Genomic DNA, 20,878 nt, shown 5'->3' with positions numbered 1-20,878 from the left:
ATATGTGGGTTTGAGGGTTTTTGTTGTTGTACAGCTTGGTATCAGGTGGTTTTTCTGGATGTTTCTGGCACTGGATTAAATGATAATGGATGTGGAATCTCTGCAGCATGAAAACTTCTGTAGCATCTGCTGCATTTTTCCAGTTACCTGGCATGGGATCTCCTGGGTTCTTGAACTTTGAGTTTGCTGCCTCTGCTGATAAAAAGGGAGCCTGAAACATCTGAGGGTGGCACTTCAAGTGCGCTCAAAATGCTGAATTCACTTTAAAATGTTACCCCTTTTATAACCTTCGTGAATGGTGGGCTTGATGAAGGTAGGCAATGGTTATCACACAGTCCAGAGTAACATTTGCTGGCTTGCTGGAAACTACTATCCCACCTGCTCCTTCTTTTGCCAGTGTCTGCTGATTTGCTCACGGGCACATTACAAACCTACAACAGAGCAGCTGTGACCTATGATGCTCAAACTGGCCATTTTCCATCTCCCTTACCTAGGAAAGGCGAAAAAGGCAGTCTCTTGTATCCTCCATTTCTCACTCGATGCGCTTCTGTTGAAAAGCTGCTGCAAGATAGGCCCTTAAAATTCCATCTACAAAAACCCACTAGCAAACAAAGAAGCAATCCCAAGCAAGCCCAAGAAGACTCATATGCACATGGCTTTATAGGATAAGGATTGTATCATGCACTGCTGCTAAAACACATGATTGTTACTCCTCACAGTGCCTCTCTGTGAGCACACACAGTGAAAGTGGCTGGAATAGTTTCCTTTTTATCTGCTCAGCTGAAAGGCAGTGATTGTGTTGGGCAAGAGCCAGGAAAAAAACAACTCCTCACCAGTGCACAGCAGTGCAGTTGCAGCTTCTGCTTGTGATTACAAAAGAGGACAAACCACAGGGTAAAGTGAGAGCACTGAAATTTTTATTTGTTACCTCTAGGTACCACAAGTTTGACATTAATAGGCAAGACCAGTGAATGAGCAGCAGTACATTGCATTCAAACCTTAATCTCCAAAGCACCAAAATTTGAGCTAGATTTACTTCTTAATCCTATAGTTAGCACACTAGTCTGGACTTGCTGCATCTCGTATTGTCCCTAATTTAGTAGTACACTGTTATGCAGTTAGGGGGCATGAGGAAAGAGTCAGTTGTGTAGTACCACTTCTACATCATCATAGGACTACAACATGCACATTCTACTATGTGGCCCAAGCAACAAGAATACAAGTAGAACAGTTACGAGTGGAGACAGGTTCATGTTAACACCACCTATGAATTTGTAGAAACCTTTTTGGACGGGTACCTACAGCAGTTCATCAATTTGTGTGGGAACGTTACACGCATGCACGAGTGATACAGTGGAAAACATAGCAGGAGCGGCAGCAGGACGGAGGACAAAGGTGAAATCTGTGTTGGGATGCACTGGAAACAAGACCTTCCTCAGCTTTCTACAGCAAGTCTCTGCTCTGTTAGAGAGGCCTGCTGGGCAACAGTTTTGTTCTCATGGCTGCGGAGTTTTGATATGACTTCTAGAAACGCCATGCTCTGCACTTCTTTTTGAAGAGGCTCTGGAAAAGGAAATATTAAACAGTGCTTTGTATGAGACAGGCAGAAGAACAGAAAACTGTGAGAAACTTTTCTACTGAACCCTGTACGCATATAAACACACAACTCTGTGTGTACACATAATCTGGTTATTTACTTTTTTTTAATTGCTTTTGAGGAGGGAGAGAAAACTCTTCAGGGTGTGGGACACACACGAACTCCATGGATTTCAGACATGAATGAATGATGAAACTGCTGCAGAGCAATTAAGAACTCCCACCTGGATTGCCTTCTAAAGCAGAGGCTTTGGAAATATTTTTAGTGCTAACATTTTTTTGCTTTATCCTTTAAACCAGCCTGAGCAAGTGAGGTGGCCTTGGCAGACTCAGTGCATCATTTGTGGGTACTAGCTCTTACTGGTTGGGTGGGGAGGAATGTCTTTAATGGATGTGTCACCACCTGGTCACTGCTGTCCATTCACAGCTCAGCTCTGAAGTTATGCAAACACAACGCACAGAGCATTGCCCAGTGCTCTGCATATGGAGACAGCGCTTACGTTTTACTCAAAACTAATGACTCTGATCCTGGATTGCATGGTACTTTATATATTAATAAGGAGAGGTTGGGAGACACTCATAAAATTAAGCAATTTTTTAAGAAATTGAATGAGTTTTCTCAAAGCCCTTTAATAAAAAAATCTCACACTTTTGATCCAAAGAAGTTGGTTTTGTTTCATGCCCAGTTCAGGCAACTCTAGTGAAATCCCACGCAAACAAATACCTACAACATATACCTACAACATGTATCTTCAACAAATACTTACATATATTTTTGTTTCCATGTGCTGTCTTGGGCCTGATCCCTGAATTTCCAGGAGAAAACTCAACCACCAGTTGCAGATAGCTATGTTGTATGCTATGCTATTTAGTTTTGTTTTTTTTTTAACAGGCAACTTTGACATTTGTTTCCATCCCTACCTACTTTCTTGTTCACAAATTTTCAGTTTTTCATGCAGTTTAACCCCTACCATGTAAGAACTGGGAACTCTCACACTGCTGTGCACCTGGGAACCTATATGTACAGAGTGATGTCAGGGAAGCTGTTGGGGTGGTTATGCTTTGTAAGCATTTTCTTTTTCTTCTGAGATATCAACATTTTTAAGCAGGCATTTTACTGGGCTTTACAGTGGCTGATAATATCCAGGTTCCCAGAGACAGAAGACACTGTGCTAGCTGTGAATGCTTTGCTTTTTTGATCATTCTTCCATTTTCCATTGTCCTCATTTTCTCTGTCCATTCACTCAGTTGCAAGAGAAACTTCCAGATGGCAAGAATCACATGTAAATAGATATCTATTTACAGCTTAACAGAGTCTAAAGTTCAGCAGAGGCAAATGCAGGGTCCTGCATCAGCACAGACTGGAGGCTGCCCTGCTGGAAAGCAGCTCTGTGGAAAAGAACCTGTGAGTCCTGATGGGCAACAGGCTGTGTACGTTAGTATTTTCCCATGTAGATAACATTTGTCTCCTTGGTTAAAACAGTAAAAAACATCAAACAAACAAACAAACACCCCCCCCCCCCCCAAACAAACAAAAAAGCTAAGTTAAAAGTTAATACCAGGGTTGCTCAGTTGTTATTCTTGTGTCCTCACTGATTTTACACAGGTCTGTTCATTAGGAAGCAGGGCAGAACACTGGGTCAGTCAAGTGCAGGGCCTAAACTTCACAGCTGCATAGTGCAGTAATGTGCTGTCTGTTCTCTGGGAGCTGGGTAAGGAGCAGCCTCATGTCCAGGCAGAGCTTGTAGTGTGGGGGCACACTCTGATGGTCAGATAACTCTAGAGAACCTTCCCTAATGTAAGATTTGCCTGTATTCTGGTGGACTAGAGAGACAGGTATTTGACTTTAAATATCCCTGTCAGTCTTGCAGGTGAAAAGACTCAAGGAAGGGAAAATGCAACTGTCAGGCAGAATTTCTGAAGATGAGTATTTCAGCTGGAAGCAGATAGGAATACACACAAGAATGTCACAGTGATGCTGAATGGGTACCTTTAGCAAAAGAATTCTGCTCTAAAATGGATGGATAATTCCAACCCTGAAATGGCTCTAGAAAATTGTGAGTAACAACTAAATTTACATGTCTTAACATTAAAGTGAATGCTTACTGGGAGCTGAGTCTTGTTAGCAAATTTTGAGCACAATCTTTGCACACTCAGGTGTGTATATTCTCTAAAACTAAGTATTTGTTTCTGTAAGATGGCTGTAATAGAGCACTCACGTGCATGGATTATCAGAATTACACTAGCAGTAAGCATGGTGAACTCTGTTCAAGAAAAAAAGCATCTCTATTTACAGAGACAGCACATGCTTAGCTATGGTAACTTCTAATGAACTAAACTGCATTGCTGTAAACTCATCTCTGGAGAACCTTCAGTTATTTCACACTTGGCAAGTCAGGTGCAGACAGGCTCTGAGTTTCCACCTTTCTGTACTTAATTCAGTTCTTTGTCATCTTAGTTGTCTGTCATTGCCTGAAACCTTATTGGAATGAAATTTGTTCTCCTTCTACACAAGGGCTGCCAAGGGAAAGACACTTCCTAGTGAGGATCCTTCCCAAAGCACCATCACACATTAATTGCAGGGAACTTGTAGCTAAAGATGAAAATAAAGTTCTTGTTATCTGCATAATTGCAAAGACAACCTGATATTGTACAGTTTTAAATGCCTTTCATTTTTTTCCTATCAAAGTTTGAGCTAGCTGCATCCTGCAGAAGCCAGAGTCCATTTTCTGCAGTTAATATCCAAAACCGATTTAACAGCCTCTTTCTTGACACTATAAATAAACAGTATCAAGGAAGTGTCATAGTAAATGGAACCTTTCTGTGTACATTCCTTGTGAACAGAAGACCAGTCTCAGTGTTTGTGCTTGCTCTATGTTCAGGCCGTAGGAGCAAACTTAAGTTTGCATACATAAATCTCGGGAAGCAGCCTCTCCTGAATACTCACCAGATCCTATAAGAGCACAGATCAGCACCATGGAGTTGTATTTTATTTCTGGAGCACTCCTGTCGTCTGAGAGCAGTCTGTGTAGAATCTGAACAAGCTGAGCATTTTCAAGATCCTTCTCAGCAGTGACTGAAATAAAGTGAAAATTTTTAAGTCTGTAAGTGCCGCTTGCTTTGATGCTTCCCTGTGTTAGCTATTTATCGAAACACTGATCTCTCACTGGAGTGGAAGTGGTGCTGTGGTACATAACTCATTGGTATTAAACTGATGTACATATTTGATGGTATGATGACAGGAATCACAGCTCTTGCTATAAAAATATAAAGTTGCCTAACTGCTTGAAAGGACAGTCAGAGTTTAATGACAAAATCCAGTCTTAAATGTGTATTGAGCTAATGGATAATGGAAAAGCCACCAGGCTTTCTACTTATTTAGGCTGATACCTGATAGTTCTGTTTTCAAGACTTATATTGTCAGAATTTGCTTTTGGAAATCCTGTCTGAGTAAATATATGATTGTGTAGTTTTTGATTCCATGGTATAGAGAGCTCAGGGTCCATTATAAAGGCTGTGAAAAACTTTTCAAGATTACAGTGTGTGTTATTACCTCTGCAGCTTTCTAAAACATTAGGTATTGAATTCAGGCTTAGCCTTTAAATGCCTGAAGACAAGACAAAGAGACTTAGATGATTCACGTGAATAGGAACATCTTTCCTTTTATTTAAAACAATTCCCTGATATATTGGCAGTGATTTGGAAGCCGAACAGAGCATTCCTGCAGTACACAAATGGCGGCAAGAGATGAAATCAAGGGCAAAAGTAAGTAATATTGTTTGTTTAGTTCCTTATCTTAGTTAATAAGCAAGGATAAACAAAACCTCTGTTAGGCATTTACCCTTCTGTTTGGAAAGCTGAGGTACTACTAGTGCAGGTCAAGCCATGTAATCATCTCTGCCTTCATATGGCAACTCTTGCACCTATTTCTGTGGAACTTAATGAAGACATTTTGGGGACATTTTCCACCTCTGTATGTTCTCTGGCCCTTACTAATTAGGTAAGTGGAAGCTTTATTTTCATCAGCTCAGCTAGTTAGAGCATGGTAGTGATAATGCACAGGTTGTGTTCAATCCCTGCATGGGCCATTCACTTAAGAGTTGGACTTGATCCTTGTGGGTTCCTTCCAGCTCAGAGTCTTCTGTGATTTTGTGACCATTCCAGTGTAGGAATGTAGTCAGCTCATATATTCTCCATTGTAAAGTCTGCTCACCTTCTTCTGGGTTTTACCGAAAATCTGAAAGTTAAGTTGAAGGGCCTTTGTAGCTCATGTCATCGCCTCCCAGAATGATGGAGCAGATACTGTGTAACTACCAGTCTCCAGTTTTCTGCACAACAGGATGGCCTGCCTGTGTCTGTGGGATCTGCCATGTATTATGTGCTACCCAAAGGCAGGTGGAAGGAGGAGGCCGTTCCACATTGCCAAAGAAATGTCCACAACTTTCCTGTGGCTTCTCTCGGGCACAGACTGGACAGGACACAGGTGGAGTGAACTGCTGGGATACTCACCTAACTCTAACGCTGCTATTAATGCCAGTGCAACAAGAGCTTCGTTCTGCATTATTACGTGTTCGCTGGTCGCCATGGTTACTAAATGCTTGATGCCACCACTCTGTACAATGGTCCTAATTACATCCTAAAATAAACAATACAAAGATAAAAAAACATTCTGCATTGCATACAAACTGTATCACATAAAGAAATTGACACGGAGGCTGTTATCTTTGGGTAGGGATACTCATTGGCTTTATGCACATAGAATCACTTTATAAATAAATATGCACGAATGTAGGCCTACAAATTATCTGTTCCTACTCTGCAGTTGTAAGACACAATGTGTTAAACCAAGCCAGGTAACCCCATGACTAAGTTAAGACACACATAACTAACTTTTCCAGGTTACACAGTGTAACTCAACTTCTCACGATGTGCCATCAAACACCAAGCACTGAGGTGTTCAAAGGCCCCAGTGAACCACATATTTGGGATAAAGAAACACAGGAATGTAGTTTTAATAATGATATTAAATCCTTCATCTCTCCATGAATTTTCAGAATGTATTTAAAATGTTCAGAGAGGTGAGATCACAACTATTACACCTTACTATGTAACAGAAATGGTGTACTTCAAAAGATGTATTTAAAAATGAGCAGGATAATGAGCAGCAGACTCTTAAATATGGGGGAATTTTCCTTCAAATGCAAAGCAGGTAAGGAAGGGGTAGGTATGGGATACCAATGTGCTGGTTTCTGTTCTAAAGCAGCCATTAAAATGAATTGTTGCCTAGTACTGCTGCCTGGTAGGAAATTAAAATGTTAACTGGGTTAAATGTCCCTAAGGCAGTTCAAAAATACACAGCTGGGATTCTGTTTTCAAGTCTGAAATTTGATCCAGCTTACCTTATGTGACAAAGGATGAATAAAGATTTCTGGTCTCTGCAGATACTTGTTAGTTATAATTTAAAAAGTGATTTTGCACTTAATGTTTTCAGCATTTTATGTCCCAAAAATACTTGCAAAATGTTTGCATGAAAAATCAGGTAACTTGGCATGCTAAAAGGGAACTATTCAAGGGAATATGGTTTGGGTTTTATTATTTTTTATTTGTTCTGTGGGTGCACAAAGTTTTGAAATAGCATTCAACAGGAATCTGATTTAAATATTAATCCATGTGTTGAATTTCCATTTAAAGCATACATCCATTTCTAACTCCAGCCACAAGCTGAATAACATGGCACTTGTGTTGAGACTGAATTATGTTCCAGTGCTTGCACAGGCTTTGCAGTGGCATTGTTTATGCAAGGAAACAGATACAATCTAGTCACAATCCTTGAAAACTGAAATATTTTTAGATAATCACACTGAAGATGCTAGTGGCACAAGTTACAGCCTAGTAACTCAGGTATATCACATTTAACCCCATTTTTTTTTCTTCCTGAATGACATAATGTATGCAAGCATTTAAGTATTTTTATATTTTTCTGTACTTGCAATGATGTGTTTTATTATTTGTTATTTTCTGGTGGAAACCTAAAGTAGGTTAGAGACGTTTAGACAATCTAGGAACTGCTAAGTTCTGTTTGAATTGCTGTAGAATTTTGGCTATATAAGCCTTAAGATGCAATCAGCACCTTTGATACAAATTTTTTTTATTTTGTAGGGGAACATTGCCATTTAAAAGGCAAAATAGATGACAGCCAACAGGTTTGGTGGTAGTGTGGCTGTAAGTACCTACAAGTACCACAAGTACCTACTCCAGTTTTTAGAATGGCCAAAACTAAAACGCTAAATTTCTGTTGCCTTTCTAAATATTACCACAAATCCTTTAAAGATAAAAGCCAGATTCAAATCTGACACGCTGTAAAGAACCATACACAGCTGTACTCACATTCAAACCTAGAGGGCAGCAAAAGCTTAAAAAAACCACTCCCTCAGCTCTGTTTTCCTCTTCCCATCAAGTTTTGTCTATGAGTACATAAATGACACACAAATTAATTCACCTGTGGGAATTCTGTTACCTTCTATATTAAAACTGATGCCCTTAGTAGTGTCTCTGTATTTAGAAATGAATTGTGTTTTCCTGTAGAGAGTATTAATAAAATCTTGCATCTGTGGCGGCATTTGCCATCCATACATATTGGGGATTGCTGGTGGGGGTGTGCAGAAAAGAATGAGGACTCAGAGAAATGAAACCTGATCAGTTTTAGAGGCTGAACATAAAATGGAGAACGTGAATTAGACAGAGACAGTAATATTAGAGACCAGAAAAGATTTAAATCCCTGTAAAGCCTGTTGATTTGTTCTTGGAGAGGCTTGGTATAGATCAGGCCCACACTCTGTTTTTCGCTCTGTAAATGCCATGCATGAATGAAGAGGTCACTGCTGCAGTCGGAGTTCTCCAAATCACACTTGCTATTTATTTAAGCTCAGTAATGCAGCCTGTGTTTGTGTCAGTGAACAGGCTAAAGGAAGTCTGAGCCTCTGAGCCTGAAATAGCTGTCTCCAGAGCAGATGCATTTGTCCCTTCTATGGCTGCGTTTTGCCTAATAACTCCTCTGAACAATGACTTGGACTGCTTAGGTAAAGATATCTGATTGAAAGGTATTGAAAGTGATAGGATGGACATACAAGTTTCTCTTAGTATCATACCTTTTGCCATGTACAAGCAAACTGTTGTTAGAATTTGGGATAAATTATCATTTCTAATGATCCATCAGAATCTTATGACAGAAATATGCTACATGAAGAGCAGGGGGACAGACTATTTCTGGATCTCATTTTTAGATAAATATATAGCAAATTCATAGCAAGTGAGCTCAATTATTCTTCATATATAACATCACTAAAACATGGAAAATATGCCATGCTGAACTTCTGCAAGATCCATTCAAGATAAAAATAAGTCAAGACTTGGGCAAAAATGTAACATGCAAACACCCAGCATGGCTGAAGGATCAGCTACTGACAGCAAGTGCAGAGGTAACTTACTTATTACAAGCTGAACTTTTCCACCACTAAACTTACTTTTGATTTGCTGTGTCGTATAAGTGCAGAAAGTAGTCTGTTGGACTCTCCCATCACACCTGCGTGATCCTTGGCTTCACACCACTCCACCAACCGTTCCACCAGTTTTACATTTTTGCCCAGCTGTTCAGCTGCTTCTGCTACACGATGCCGGAGCCAACAACAAACAAAAAAGTTGTCACATTTTTTAAGTAAGTGCTAGAAAAACAAGCTGAAAGTTACTAACTGGAAGGCGTTAGTAGAACTTCACTAGCTTGCACTAAAAACAGTGGGAAAAGTCTAGAATTGTGCTGAAGCAAGTAAAGCCAGTAAAAACGGAAACAAAATACACAGGACATTCATAATCCAGTTTTTGAAAACACCTTATCAGCCCAGTTAATGAGGCTTGTGCATTGACTAAGAGCAGGGAAAATACAGGTGATGTTACCCCACCAGGTGAGCTGTGAGGTAGCTCAAAAATTTACAACCATGAGGGACCTCTACCAGATGGGAGCTCTGTGGTCAGTTAGACTCGGTTTGATAGGCTAAGTCATGTAAGTTCCTGCAAGGAATTTCTGTTTCACATCTAATTGCTTTGCTAGAACTAGAGTGCATCTTAGGAAAAATTTGCAGGACTGGGTCAAAAATAAACACGCAGCTAATTTACATTGTTAACTAATTGTGGTTTTTAGCAGACTGCTGATTTTATAAATCCTCATCTTGGAACAAGGTGTCAACTAAAAGGTTCTTGTTCTTTTTGAAATTACAGTCAATTAATAGAGTATTAGCCTGTTCCAAGGAGTGAGGTACAGGCAGGAAATGTGGTAAGTGAACAGCAGAACGGGAGTGGTTGCTTAAAACACACCTCACTACATATTTGTAACGTGACAGTGTAAAGAAGTTCAAAAGTAAATAAAAATGTGACACCTATTTGGAGGGTCCCTAGTAGTCAGTTTAGGAGTTCTGAAAAAAAAAAAATCAACCCACATTCCTCTCCCTTTGCATATGCATCAGATTTATTCCAAGACTTCAGGAATAAAATTTAAAAAACTCTCTGCTTCTCTCTTTTAAGAATCTTGGCAGCATATCACAGACTGAACCAAAGAGAATCACTTAACATAGAGAACAGTTTATTTTTACCTTGTGCATCTATTAACATTCTTAATGTTCCCAGCAGCTTGAACTGAACAGGGGGCATCTCCGATCTGAGAAATTTCAATACAGCTTCTGCAACGCCAGCTGATAGCATCTTAGCCTTATTTACAACTGCATGAATAAAGAACAGGGATTGATCTCAAGAACATTTCTGGAGATGCAGTTTATTTCCAAGATGGTCTTGAAGGAAAGTTTCAGACATGGTTTGAAAAATAGGTTGTGAGCACAGACTTCACTAACAAGAGCGTGTGCTGGTGATAATGTGTTAAGGAAAAATGTCACGGTTCCTAAGGCACAGCTGTGAAATTAAGTGCTTTTTTTCCTACCATGCATGTCTGATTTTTAGTGTTTAGCCTGAACACAGACTCAGGCCTAGACTTCTCCACCTGGTCTAGAAAAGGCATCTTCCACAAAATGCATCAGGTAGAAGCCCATGGTAATACTTGCACCCCAAATTATAAGGAAGCTTCCGTGAGTCCCAACAACACTTCTATTTCTCATAGGCAAAGGAACTAAAGCATCTAATTAGCAGAATAACCTCTTAGCCAGTTTCAATACTTCATAAAAACAACACTGGCCCAACAGATCTGGAGTCTGTAGTCCTTTTATTGCCCTCTACCCTCCCTCGGCCTCTCTTTTATCCCCTCCACTAGTCTACGTTCTGCACTTTCACAGAGCAATCTGAAACGTATTTAAGGCGCAAACCTTGCCCAGTAGTGTACTTAGAAAAAAGTACTTATTTGATATTCAAAGCAGTGTTTCAACAAGCAGCTCATCACTGAGGTCAGTTATTACTTGCTCCTTTTCCTGTAACATTGTACAGGGAAGCTTATGTTGGTGTCTGGCAGACACCCTAGAGCACAGGCCACAGGGAAGCTGCCGGCTGATGGAGGTGAGAACAGTGACTCACCTGAGAAAGGTAAGCAACCTGCATACCACTAAAGCTGAGTGAGTTTAGTTATGTATGCATGATCATTTCTAAAAAGTTATGGTTTCTCAAGACAGAAAATAGTAAAATAAGCTTAAATGGATGAAAGACTTATTTTTGGGTTGGCACAAGAAAGCTTTGGGTTTTATGCATGTGTGCTCTACCTTTTATGCTTGGCTAATCAAAAGTCATACCAATTAAGCTATTAAAAATGACAAAATTAGCATTCAGTTCAGTGCCTAGAAACAGTAACTAATTGCAATAGGCTGGCTATTCTAACAGTTTACTTCCAACTCTAATTTGGCCATTTTCAAAGCTTTGGGAAGTTACAGTAAGATGTATTGTTTCAACAAAGTGGGCACTGTTCCCTGGTGGGGACCCTCAGCTGTGAGACAGTTCCCCAAATGAAGCAACCAAAAAACCCCATAATGCACTGCTCTGGACAAAAAGGATTGAGAAATCATATCCAAGGCCTCCTCACCTCCCTGCCTTCTATAAAGCTGCTCTTTCCTTGGTGGGGGATACTCTGGGATCAAAGTGGCAAAGGACAGTCACTAGGCCTGTGATGTATTTTGAACTGCTTGTCTCAACTGCTGTGCAACAAACACAAAAGCAAGGATAGGCCAGAATGAAAAGCAGCAGTGTGACCTGCCTCTGGGACTCAGTCAGTTCTCACACCCTCATTCCAGGGGTGCCATGAGAGACCAGAATTTCCCCTTTGGGTAGTTAGCAATGTGCAGAGAGGCTCACCAGGAATAGCCAGGTTTCTGAGTGCGCTCAGAGCAGCATGCTGCACCGTTACATTTCCATCCTCCACATGTCTGTCTAGCAGATCCATCAGCTTTTGAACTATGCCATTATCCACCATATGGATGCAGTTTCCGTCTGCACAAGATGAGACAAGTCACTTGTGAATGGAAGATTATTACTGAGATTTTTATGATAGTCTCTTACAAATGGAAGGGTTATTTCCTTGCTCCTTTCTAGATTTCAACCTTTAGAACTTGGCCACCATCATCAGTGGCAGTTGCAGTCCTCATGAAAAACTTAGAAGAGTGACAGAAGAAATACTAAAGAAGGCAGAAATCCCCTATGTGTCTACAAATGCAAAACAGCATTTTTGAAGTAGGCTTAATGCTTTTCAGGATTGTAAAGTATAAAACTACTGATGTTGCTGTATAAACACCAGCTTTACTGTGACACAGTTTTTGTTTGTAGCTGGGCAGACAGAGCATGATAGAAGGGCACACATAAATTTACATAAGCTATTATGGCATGTTCTTACCATTTCTGGCAAAATTTGCAATAGCCAGTGCTCCTGCAAGCTGTAGCTGATGACTGTTGGAAGGAATCCATGAAAGCACTCTTTGGAACACACTGCCTTTTCCTCCTTCAAATAACTTCTGCATGGATTCATCTGGGGTAAAAAGCACAGACAGTCAGCAAACCAAAAAAGTGTTAGGGAGACTTCTCCTTATATTTGTATAGCTCTTGTGGTTCCACTACAATTAGTCCAGTCCTGCAGTGGGATGAGGGACAAAATATGACCTCTTAAGTGCTTGCCTGGTGGGTAGCAGGCCCTTTAGGTTATTTAGGAAGTTAATAAATAGTGAAATTCAGAAGCCAAACAGCATCACAAGTATGTGCTATTGCTTTGCAGAAGACAGTGACATTCCATACTTACCTCCAAGCAATAACAAAACCATAAGATCAGAAGCTGTTTTAAGCTCTGCAATATCATCCTCTTTGTCACTGTCCACAGTCTTCTGGACGATCTCTAGTAGGCACTCCACCAAGCCTGCTTCAACCAGCTGCAGTTTAATGACATCTGAACAACAGGAGTCAGAATCAGGATTTTAATTACATCTATTGCACACATACGCAGGACAGACCATGAGAAGAAGTCACAATGTCAATGGTTTCACTGTCAGTTTGTGTACCTAAAACTGCAACTTTTTATTTGAAATTCTTAGGGCCAATTTCTGTTAACTCACCCAACAGGTGCTCTCTGGACTGCCCTTAGAGCACAGCCATACACTGAAGCTGTCTGGAACTCTTCACTTCTCAAAAACGAGGGTATTTCCCTACAGCAAACTTCTGGCACCTCAGTCATGACACAGCAGATTCATAAAGACTGCACTGTGTTCGTGCTTTCCAAAGACTTTGGACTGTGCTGCAGAACAAACTTAGGGTTTCTTACTCTATTTCATGTACAGAAGTGCTACTGACTTCACTGAGACAAACAAGTATAAAATACTGAACTTTTTGATGAAATCTTAGAGCAAGCAATTTCTTTCAGCTGAGACGTTTCGGCCATTCATTGAAAGGGCTGCAGGAGGAGTACAGTAAGGCCAGATCCAAAAGACTGGGAGGGAAGTTTGTTGTGATTGAAAAAAAAATGGAAATTGATGAGGCAAACTCATTTCTTAGTTGTTATTGGAAACAAGGCTCAAGAAGGTAATAAATATGTTTTCAGGTGGTAACACAGAACCTGGGAAAAATATTTTTTATCTTGTTTCTACAACAACAAAATCTTCAAAAGATACTTCCCTGTGAACTTGGAGCTGAGAATATCCTTTACATGCCTAAACTCTCTCTGTTAAGAGGGAATGGCAGGTTGTCTGATGCTGTTGTTAGGTCTTTTCATACATGAAAGTGATTCTGGTAGTTTTTACACGTTGGTTATGGAAAACACAGTCACAAAGCTCTGCAGAAGTGTGCAAAGAAATGGATTTCTCTCAACTTTCTACATGAAATGGTATTTTAACAATAAGCTGTTTAACCCAAGTTAAAATATTTGTAAATGCCAAAGCTTTGGAAATATTTTTTCATATAGTTTACAAGCCACAGATGGGAGAGGAAGTGTGTTCTGCCTCTGGTGAAGGAAGTGCCTGACTCTCAGTTTCCTGGTGTCACTTGGTGTCTTGCCTGAGTAAAATTCATTGTTCCTCTAAGAGCAGCTGACCTTCTCATGAACTTTGTTAAGGAATGCAAAATAACAAGTTGGGATTTTTTTTAGATAGGCACTTTTGCACTGAGGTACTTTAAAAAATAGAGAATTTCCTTAGTTCCAGAATACTGGGTTGTAGATTATTTGAAATTGCAACTGCCACACCACTGTGCTTTATCAACAGCTAAATAAAAAAAGCGTTTAAATCACTTAGAGAACCAAAATCTAGACTCAGAAAATACTTTAGTTGTTTTTTTCCTTCAGCCCTATTGCTAATTATCTACAACCAAAAGCACCTAAATAATACCAGCACAGTGAACTCATTTAAGTATACCTTGAATTCACAGTAGAAATGTTCAGCTGAGTACCTCTTAACATGAAGCATCTGAGTTATGGGCAGCAGCAGTGAACTTCTCAAATCTTACTGCAACTAAAAACATAGTCTAAGAAAAATTAAGCATTTGGACTGAAATATGTCAAACACAAAAAAAGTTGAACCCTATTCCATGTCAGTCTCTGTGGAATATCTCAGAGCAACTCACTAGTTATTATATAATAAATGAATATATTGTGGAAAAAATGTGCAGTTTTAGAACTGAAAAAAGGAAATTATTTCCCATACCACATAAAATAAAAGTCAAAATAACTTTTTAAATTAAAAGTTTATCTTAATTTATACAATGTAAAACAGATACACATTGCGTGTATATGTACAACAAAATAGAATAAAACCTAAATCTTTAGAGTTTGCCATTCTACCTAATAATTTATTCAATTCAAACAAGCTTTAATGCTGAGGTGGTTAAAACGAGGTTATAGAACCATCATATACTGTGATATCTTTCTTACTCAGAACTGTTTCCCACTTCAGTCCAGCTCCACTTGTTCACTCATTTCTTTAATTCCACTGAGGGCAGATGACACATTGTACAAACCACCCTTGTGTGATCCTTTGCTCCTTTGGGAGGAGCATCCCAGAGGGGTGACCAGACTTACATCACTTCCTGCTCTGGTTTGAGCAGTGAATCAGACTCCTGGGGCTACCATAATATATGCCACCAAACACCCAAATTAAATTCCTATGGTCTCTGAATGAACAGTAAAGGGAGAGTTTCCAGCTCTTAGCTCTGCAATTAACACCCCTAGGAAAAATAATGTCCATAGGAAATGGAACTGCCAGTGGCTCTGTGATTCCAAGAAATGATGTCCTGGTGCTGCAATTGTCTGTGAACACTTGAGCCAGCATTTGCTGACAAATGTTGTAAAGCCCTCTAAAAAACAGCTTTGGATATTCCCACTGTGGGCACAGAGAAATAAAGTACATCATAATCATATACAGAGTGAATCAGAGACAGAATTAGCATTGGCAATTTGTTATCTCCTGTCATATGTTTGACAATTAAGACCTATTCACTTTGCACAAAACTACCATCACAAGGATCAGCCATGGTGGCTTCTGAACAAAGCAGCCAGTTACTCTGCATTTAGTCCTGGAAAAAGACACTGATACACCAAAATACACAAAAGGGAATGAGTACAAATAGTGTAAGTAAAAAAATATTCTCACCGTTTTCTGCCAGGGGAGCCAGAACTTCAAAAATCATCTCTTTTTTATCATGTTCTATTTGCTTCTTGAACAGTTTCACAAGCTCTTCAGCAATGTTTGTGTAGGCAAACTGCTCCTTACTTGACTCTGTGAAGCAAAAAGAAAAATTCAGTATGAAGTAAACAAATCACATCAAAAGGTAGGACTATTTCTTTTCTTTTTGTTACCAGGTTTATTCAGTAAGATGACTAAAGGTGTTGTTCACAAGCAAGAACAATAGTCTCGTGCTTGCCACAAAATGAAAAATGTCTAACACTTTAAGATAAATGTGCTGACCTGAATTTATTATGATTAAGGCTGTTAAAACTATATAAATACATGATCAAGGCTGCTGGGACCAGTTTTGCCCAACAAAATGTAAAGGTAGCTATAGAAATAATAACACTACAAAAATATAAATTAAGTCTTGGATTTCCCTCATCTTAACAGGAAGCAGAGCAGGTTATATTCTGCATTTTCTATGGGAGAGATGAACATTCACACTGAATGTTTTCACATTTACAGGGTGTCATGATGGTGGCATTTCCTTTGAAACCTCTGTGTGGCTGTTGCTGGGCCATCTCACACAGCACAGAGAGGATAAAGCAGCTTTACAGATGGGCAAACTTCCTACCAGGAGATTAGCCAGCAGATCTTCCAATGTGCAACAAAAGCACCTCTTACTCCATTGCCTGTATCATAATTCTCCTCACTGGCAGCATTACAAGGGATACAGGTGGTAGGGCTGGTGTTCTGCAGTCTCCAGTTGCCACCTCCTGAGGGCCATCTGTAGTTAGAAAACCTTCCAGCACCTTTGCTCTGGCAGATGGTTAGGGGTTATTTTAATGTAGAATTGACCCCAAGGACTTGAGAAAAGCATGAACTGCAGACCTAGGCCCTTTTGTGCACATCCCACTATTGTTTTCTCTCACTATATACAGTTGCATAGCATATTCTAAATGGATTTTTGATATTTCCAGTATTTTTAAAAGCAGATTCATCACTTGCTTTATTGGTTTGTGCCCTGCTTTGACACAGAATAAGAGACAGATAATGCTTTTCAAGGCAACTGGACAATGTAGATGTCTCCTAAGTGATGAAAAATCACAACTCCACCAAAAAATTCCCTGAAGTTACAAGGCAAAATAAAATAACACAGTTACAGTGAGATTGACCAAGCTATTGCTTAAGGGAGATTATAATATTAGAAACTACATTAATTTTGTGCCAATCTTAAAGAACGAGCACCTTTTCAGCATATCCAAACAGGAATAGAAGCAGCTGCTTCTTTCGTATGGCTCCTGTTACTCAACAGGACAGAGTTGGGTCTTTCCAAAGAGGGAAAGGAAATGTAGTTCTCAGTGAAACTACCATTTGTTATATTAACTATCCTTGTGGGTTTAGTTGCATTTAAGCACTAGAATTTTCAGTGTATGGCTCTTATACCTTCTGCTGTGCACAGTACATAGTGTCCATCTTGAAGACCTCTGATCTGTTATTTAGTGCTATTTTGATGCCTCTTTCTGGTTTTGAGTTGTTAAGATTTGCCTGCTGTAACTGAATGTATTATGTGTATGATCAGACTGCATGGGATAACATGATATTCTGTCTGGCCTTGAAATCTATGATATCAGGCCACTAAATACTACAAACCTGGAAATATATTTTTCATGTTTCAAACTGCTGAATATTCTTAGAAATACAGGATGATATCGTAACTGCTAAATTACTGCATTCCAGTGCAAAAAAACCCCAACCCATAACACTAAAATTTCACCAAATAGGTTAGCAAAAGAACAGCCATTTAAACCACAAGTGATAGTAAAACACAGGCCATAACAACTTGTTGATTTACACTTGGTTAAATTCCAGTGAAAACTAATCCACTTGCAAAGGGATTGGATCAAAGCAGGGCTACAAACTTCAATTTAAATGAAGTTGTAACTGAAATTCCTACAAATAATCTCTATTCATGACTTATACATGGAAATATTTAGACTAAAACATGTTAAAACTCTACACCTAAAAGAATATTATATAGGCAGATGTGCCTATCTCAGTTTCAGAAATTTTCATGAGCCAAATTTAATGCTGAAAAATCTTAATGGATCTACTAGGATACAATATTTGTATTATTAATAAATAATTCACAGTAAGTAGCAGTGCTATGGAAATACTGTTTAGATGACTTAAAACGTGCTTAGTTGCACTGAAGAACATTAACATAAAACATAAGATTGTAATAAATACCCAAATAAATTTCAGTTACTGAAGGGGAAAAAAAGACAACTATAGATTCTACAGAAAATAGGCACAAATTACTTGTCTGTTATTGCAGAATGTACCAAAAGGAATGGAACAAGTATCAGTGCAAGGCTTTTGTTAGCCTTTAACTAATTAAGATTTAACTTTGCTGGATGTAAATTTGAGATTAATATCATGGACTTACCGAGTTCTGCTAAATTGCCAAATGCAACAAGGCACATTTCTGTCAGAGCTGCATTTTGGCAATGAATACCCAACAATTTCACTAATGTAGGAATAACACCCATATTGATAAGCTGTGACTGCAACGTATCTACATAAAAAGAAAGTACAACAGTGAGTTAGTATTTCTGTTCATAGTACCATTCTTTTAACCAAAAAGCATTTTTCACACAAAGCAACTTCTAGGCTAAGCAGCATTAAAATGCCTGTCTCCTCTACCCTGCTACACTACCATCAGGTCCAGACTTGAGTTATGGACTCATAGTTCTCCTTGTCCCTGGCAATGGGATGTATTACCAGAAATATTCCTTCCTGATCTGGTCATAGAATATAGCAAGTTATGCAGCTACTGACAGTTTTGTGGTTATCAGGTTCCTAATACATGTCAGGTTTGATTCTGGGCTCACTGAGACTAGCCAACTGAAATCAGCCTAAACTAGGTCAGTGAAATAAGTATTTATCTGAGAGCTTTTTCTACATACTCTTTTATTATTAAAGATCAAAACTGGAAAATTGAAATTAGAATGAATATAAAACTGGCACTGAAATAAACACGAAAAGTTTTATAAACACAGGAAGTCACAATGTAGATTATGAGGAGCTTGAGAAAAAAGAAAGTTTAATAAAGACAAAAAAATGGAAGGTTTAAGAAAAGTCCTTAGAAGCCATTCTGATAATTTCTTGCATAGGATGAAAGTTTATAAGTATTTACAAGGAAGAAAGTTATTGTTCCTAGATGTCTGCAAATAGAAAGATGCTTTGATGGTTAGGCAGAAACATGATTGTTTTAAAAGATTATTTATAATGATATTTTCTCTTACACATTTTACCTATAACATAGCAAAGAAGAAAAACATTGTTTCACAGTTGAATAGAATGAAGCAGACATAAATAAACACCCAGATGTTGTTTAGTAATTTTCCTAAGCATCTTTTTTCCTTTGTTTCTAAGCACTTGGACTATGTTTAAATGTTACAGACTGAAAAAGACAAGGATCCAAAGCCCAGTGAAGTCAAGAGAATTGTATTACTTCATTTAGCTTTGGATCAAGATCTACAGGGGAATTCTGTTGGTTTTTTGTTGTTGTTGTTGTTGTTTTTTTAAGAATTCATTCTAGGCAACTCATATCAGTTGGAGTTTTTATATCTGTGAGATCAGTCATATAAAATTCAAGATTTTCTGAGGGAGATAAAAACATATTACATCTTTAGTTTAGCAAATTTAGTACACCTCAAGTTCTCAAAAAACTCTTTGCCCTCAAAATTCTGCCAAGTGTGTTTGAAATTTTCATGTAATAAAAATTATTAAAAGATTCCAGAATGTTTAGCTCATTTTTATTCAGTGTAAAATGCTTTCATAAAAATTATCAATTTGGAACACTAAATAAGTAAATGCCATGGTTATTACAGGTTATTGGGGATGAGCAGGAATTCTTATGGCTTGGTATCTTTAATAATACTGTATTACTTACCAGTAACTGAATTTCCTTTTTTTGGGGGGGAGGGATTACCTCTTCCACAGATTCATGGTCTTTAGTGAAATTTATGAGAACGCCATGTCAGACACCAAAGAGCTGTTGAAGTTGTCAAATTTCAGGTAAGTACAAATTGTACTAGCGCATGCATTGAATGCCATTTTACCTCTGGCAGATGTGTGAGTCACTATTACACCCTCCTACTTCATTCCAAAGTGGCTGTAAAATTCTGTCTCTGAATAGGAAAACTGGGGCGGGAGGAGATGGAATGGTTCTGTGGAGAAAATTATTGTGTAGGAGAACTCAAGTTACTGGTAAATAATCTGTTTTTGTCCTTGTTTTGCAATTGTCCCCTGCAGACACTTAAAAACTGGTAGTCATGGAGAGTGGGAGAACAAAGACACAAACCACAAATGTCATAGAAAATTATGTGGAAAGAAATTGCTTTGTTACTAGACTGTACCTTTAGTCACTCTAAAAATCACTTTATCCAACTGTAATGGACAAAGAGACAATCTCTATGGACTTCATTCTGACATCAGAAGCATAAACTCTCCATTCTTGAGCAGGGTTTTTTTTAGTGCTGTCTCTTTCTTAGTACAAAATATATAAAAAGGCCTGGAGGAGAAAATGAGTGGAAAAGGGGAAACCATATCCATCTTTGAAAGGAAACAGGAGTCTTTAGAGCCAAATAGAAAGCTATATTGGTTGTTCAAGAGAGAACGGAGTCCACTGACTAAAGAGTGTCTAGAATTTCCAGCTAAGAAAAACGAAAAAACTCCATATACTAAGAAAGAAGAATTGTACTGGGTCCAAAGTCAGATATTATACCAGATTCCAGATCAGTCTCATTTCCCTGCAGTAGAAGGATGGAACCTGAGTACAGGAATTGTTTCCAGTGGTAAGAATGGCATTACAAGTATTGTCAATAAGGTAACCATTGCCTTAGCAGCAGTAAGTAAAAGGATAAATTTTCTCTTTTGACATAGACAGGACAACCCTGTGAGTCACAAAGCTGCATAGGAGGCGAGATCTTTGAAAATAAAAGGCTGCCAGCAGCTATTTGCTATGTTTGTACTTAAGCCTGGGCTTGCCATGCAAATTCTGGACTTGACATCTACATCTGTCTTTAGCACTAACAGGAGGCTCTCCCTAGCAAAGTCTATTATGCAGTTTAAGAGAAAAGTATTAGGCATCTCTC

At 38.8% G+C, this 20,878-nt stretch overlaps 1 protein-coding gene across 4 annotated transcripts in view; it reads right to left on the bottom strand.

Moving 5' to 3' along the window:
• Positions 1-877: 877 nt before the first annotated feature.
• Positions 878-20,878, bottom strand: part of RAP1GDS1 (Rap1 GTPase-GDP dissociation stimulator 1) — a 94,634-nt gene continuing 74,633 nt past the window's right edge. For all 4 annotated transcript variants that reach the window (XM_071555888.1, XM_071555889.1, XM_071555891.1 and 1 more), the window contains 10 exons: positions 18,166-18,294; positions 15,699-15,824; positions 12,866-13,009; positions 12,467-12,598; positions 11,932-12,066; positions 10,239-10,364; positions 9,120-9,259; positions 6,106-6,232; positions 4,544-4,672; positions 878-1,563 (listed from right to left, as the gene is read on the bottom strand). In XM_071555888.1, the coding sequence (XP_071411989.1) occupies positions 1,436-1,563; positions 4,544-4,672; positions 6,106-6,232; positions 9,120-9,259; positions 10,239-10,364; positions 11,932-12,066; positions 12,467-12,598; positions 12,866-13,009; positions 15,699-15,824; positions 18,166-18,294 (1,316 nt within the window). In that variant the 3' untranslated portion in view covers positions 878-1,435. The remainder of the gene's footprint in view (positions 1,564-4,543; positions 4,673-6,105; positions 6,233-9,119; positions 9,260-10,238; positions 10,365-11,931; positions 12,067-12,466; positions 12,599-12,865; positions 13,010-15,698; positions 15,825-18,165; positions 18,295-20,878) is intronic.

Source organism: Pithys albifrons, chromosome 5, assembly GCF_047495875.1.
Source record: "Pithys albifrons albifrons isolate INPA30051 chromosome 5, PitAlb_v1, whole genome shotgun sequence".
Classification (NCBI taxonomy): domain Eukaryota; kingdom Metazoa; phylum Chordata; class Aves; order Passeriformes; family Thamnophilidae; genus Pithys; species Pithys albifrons.
This window is presented reverse-complemented; position numbering and strand designations above follow the sequence as displayed.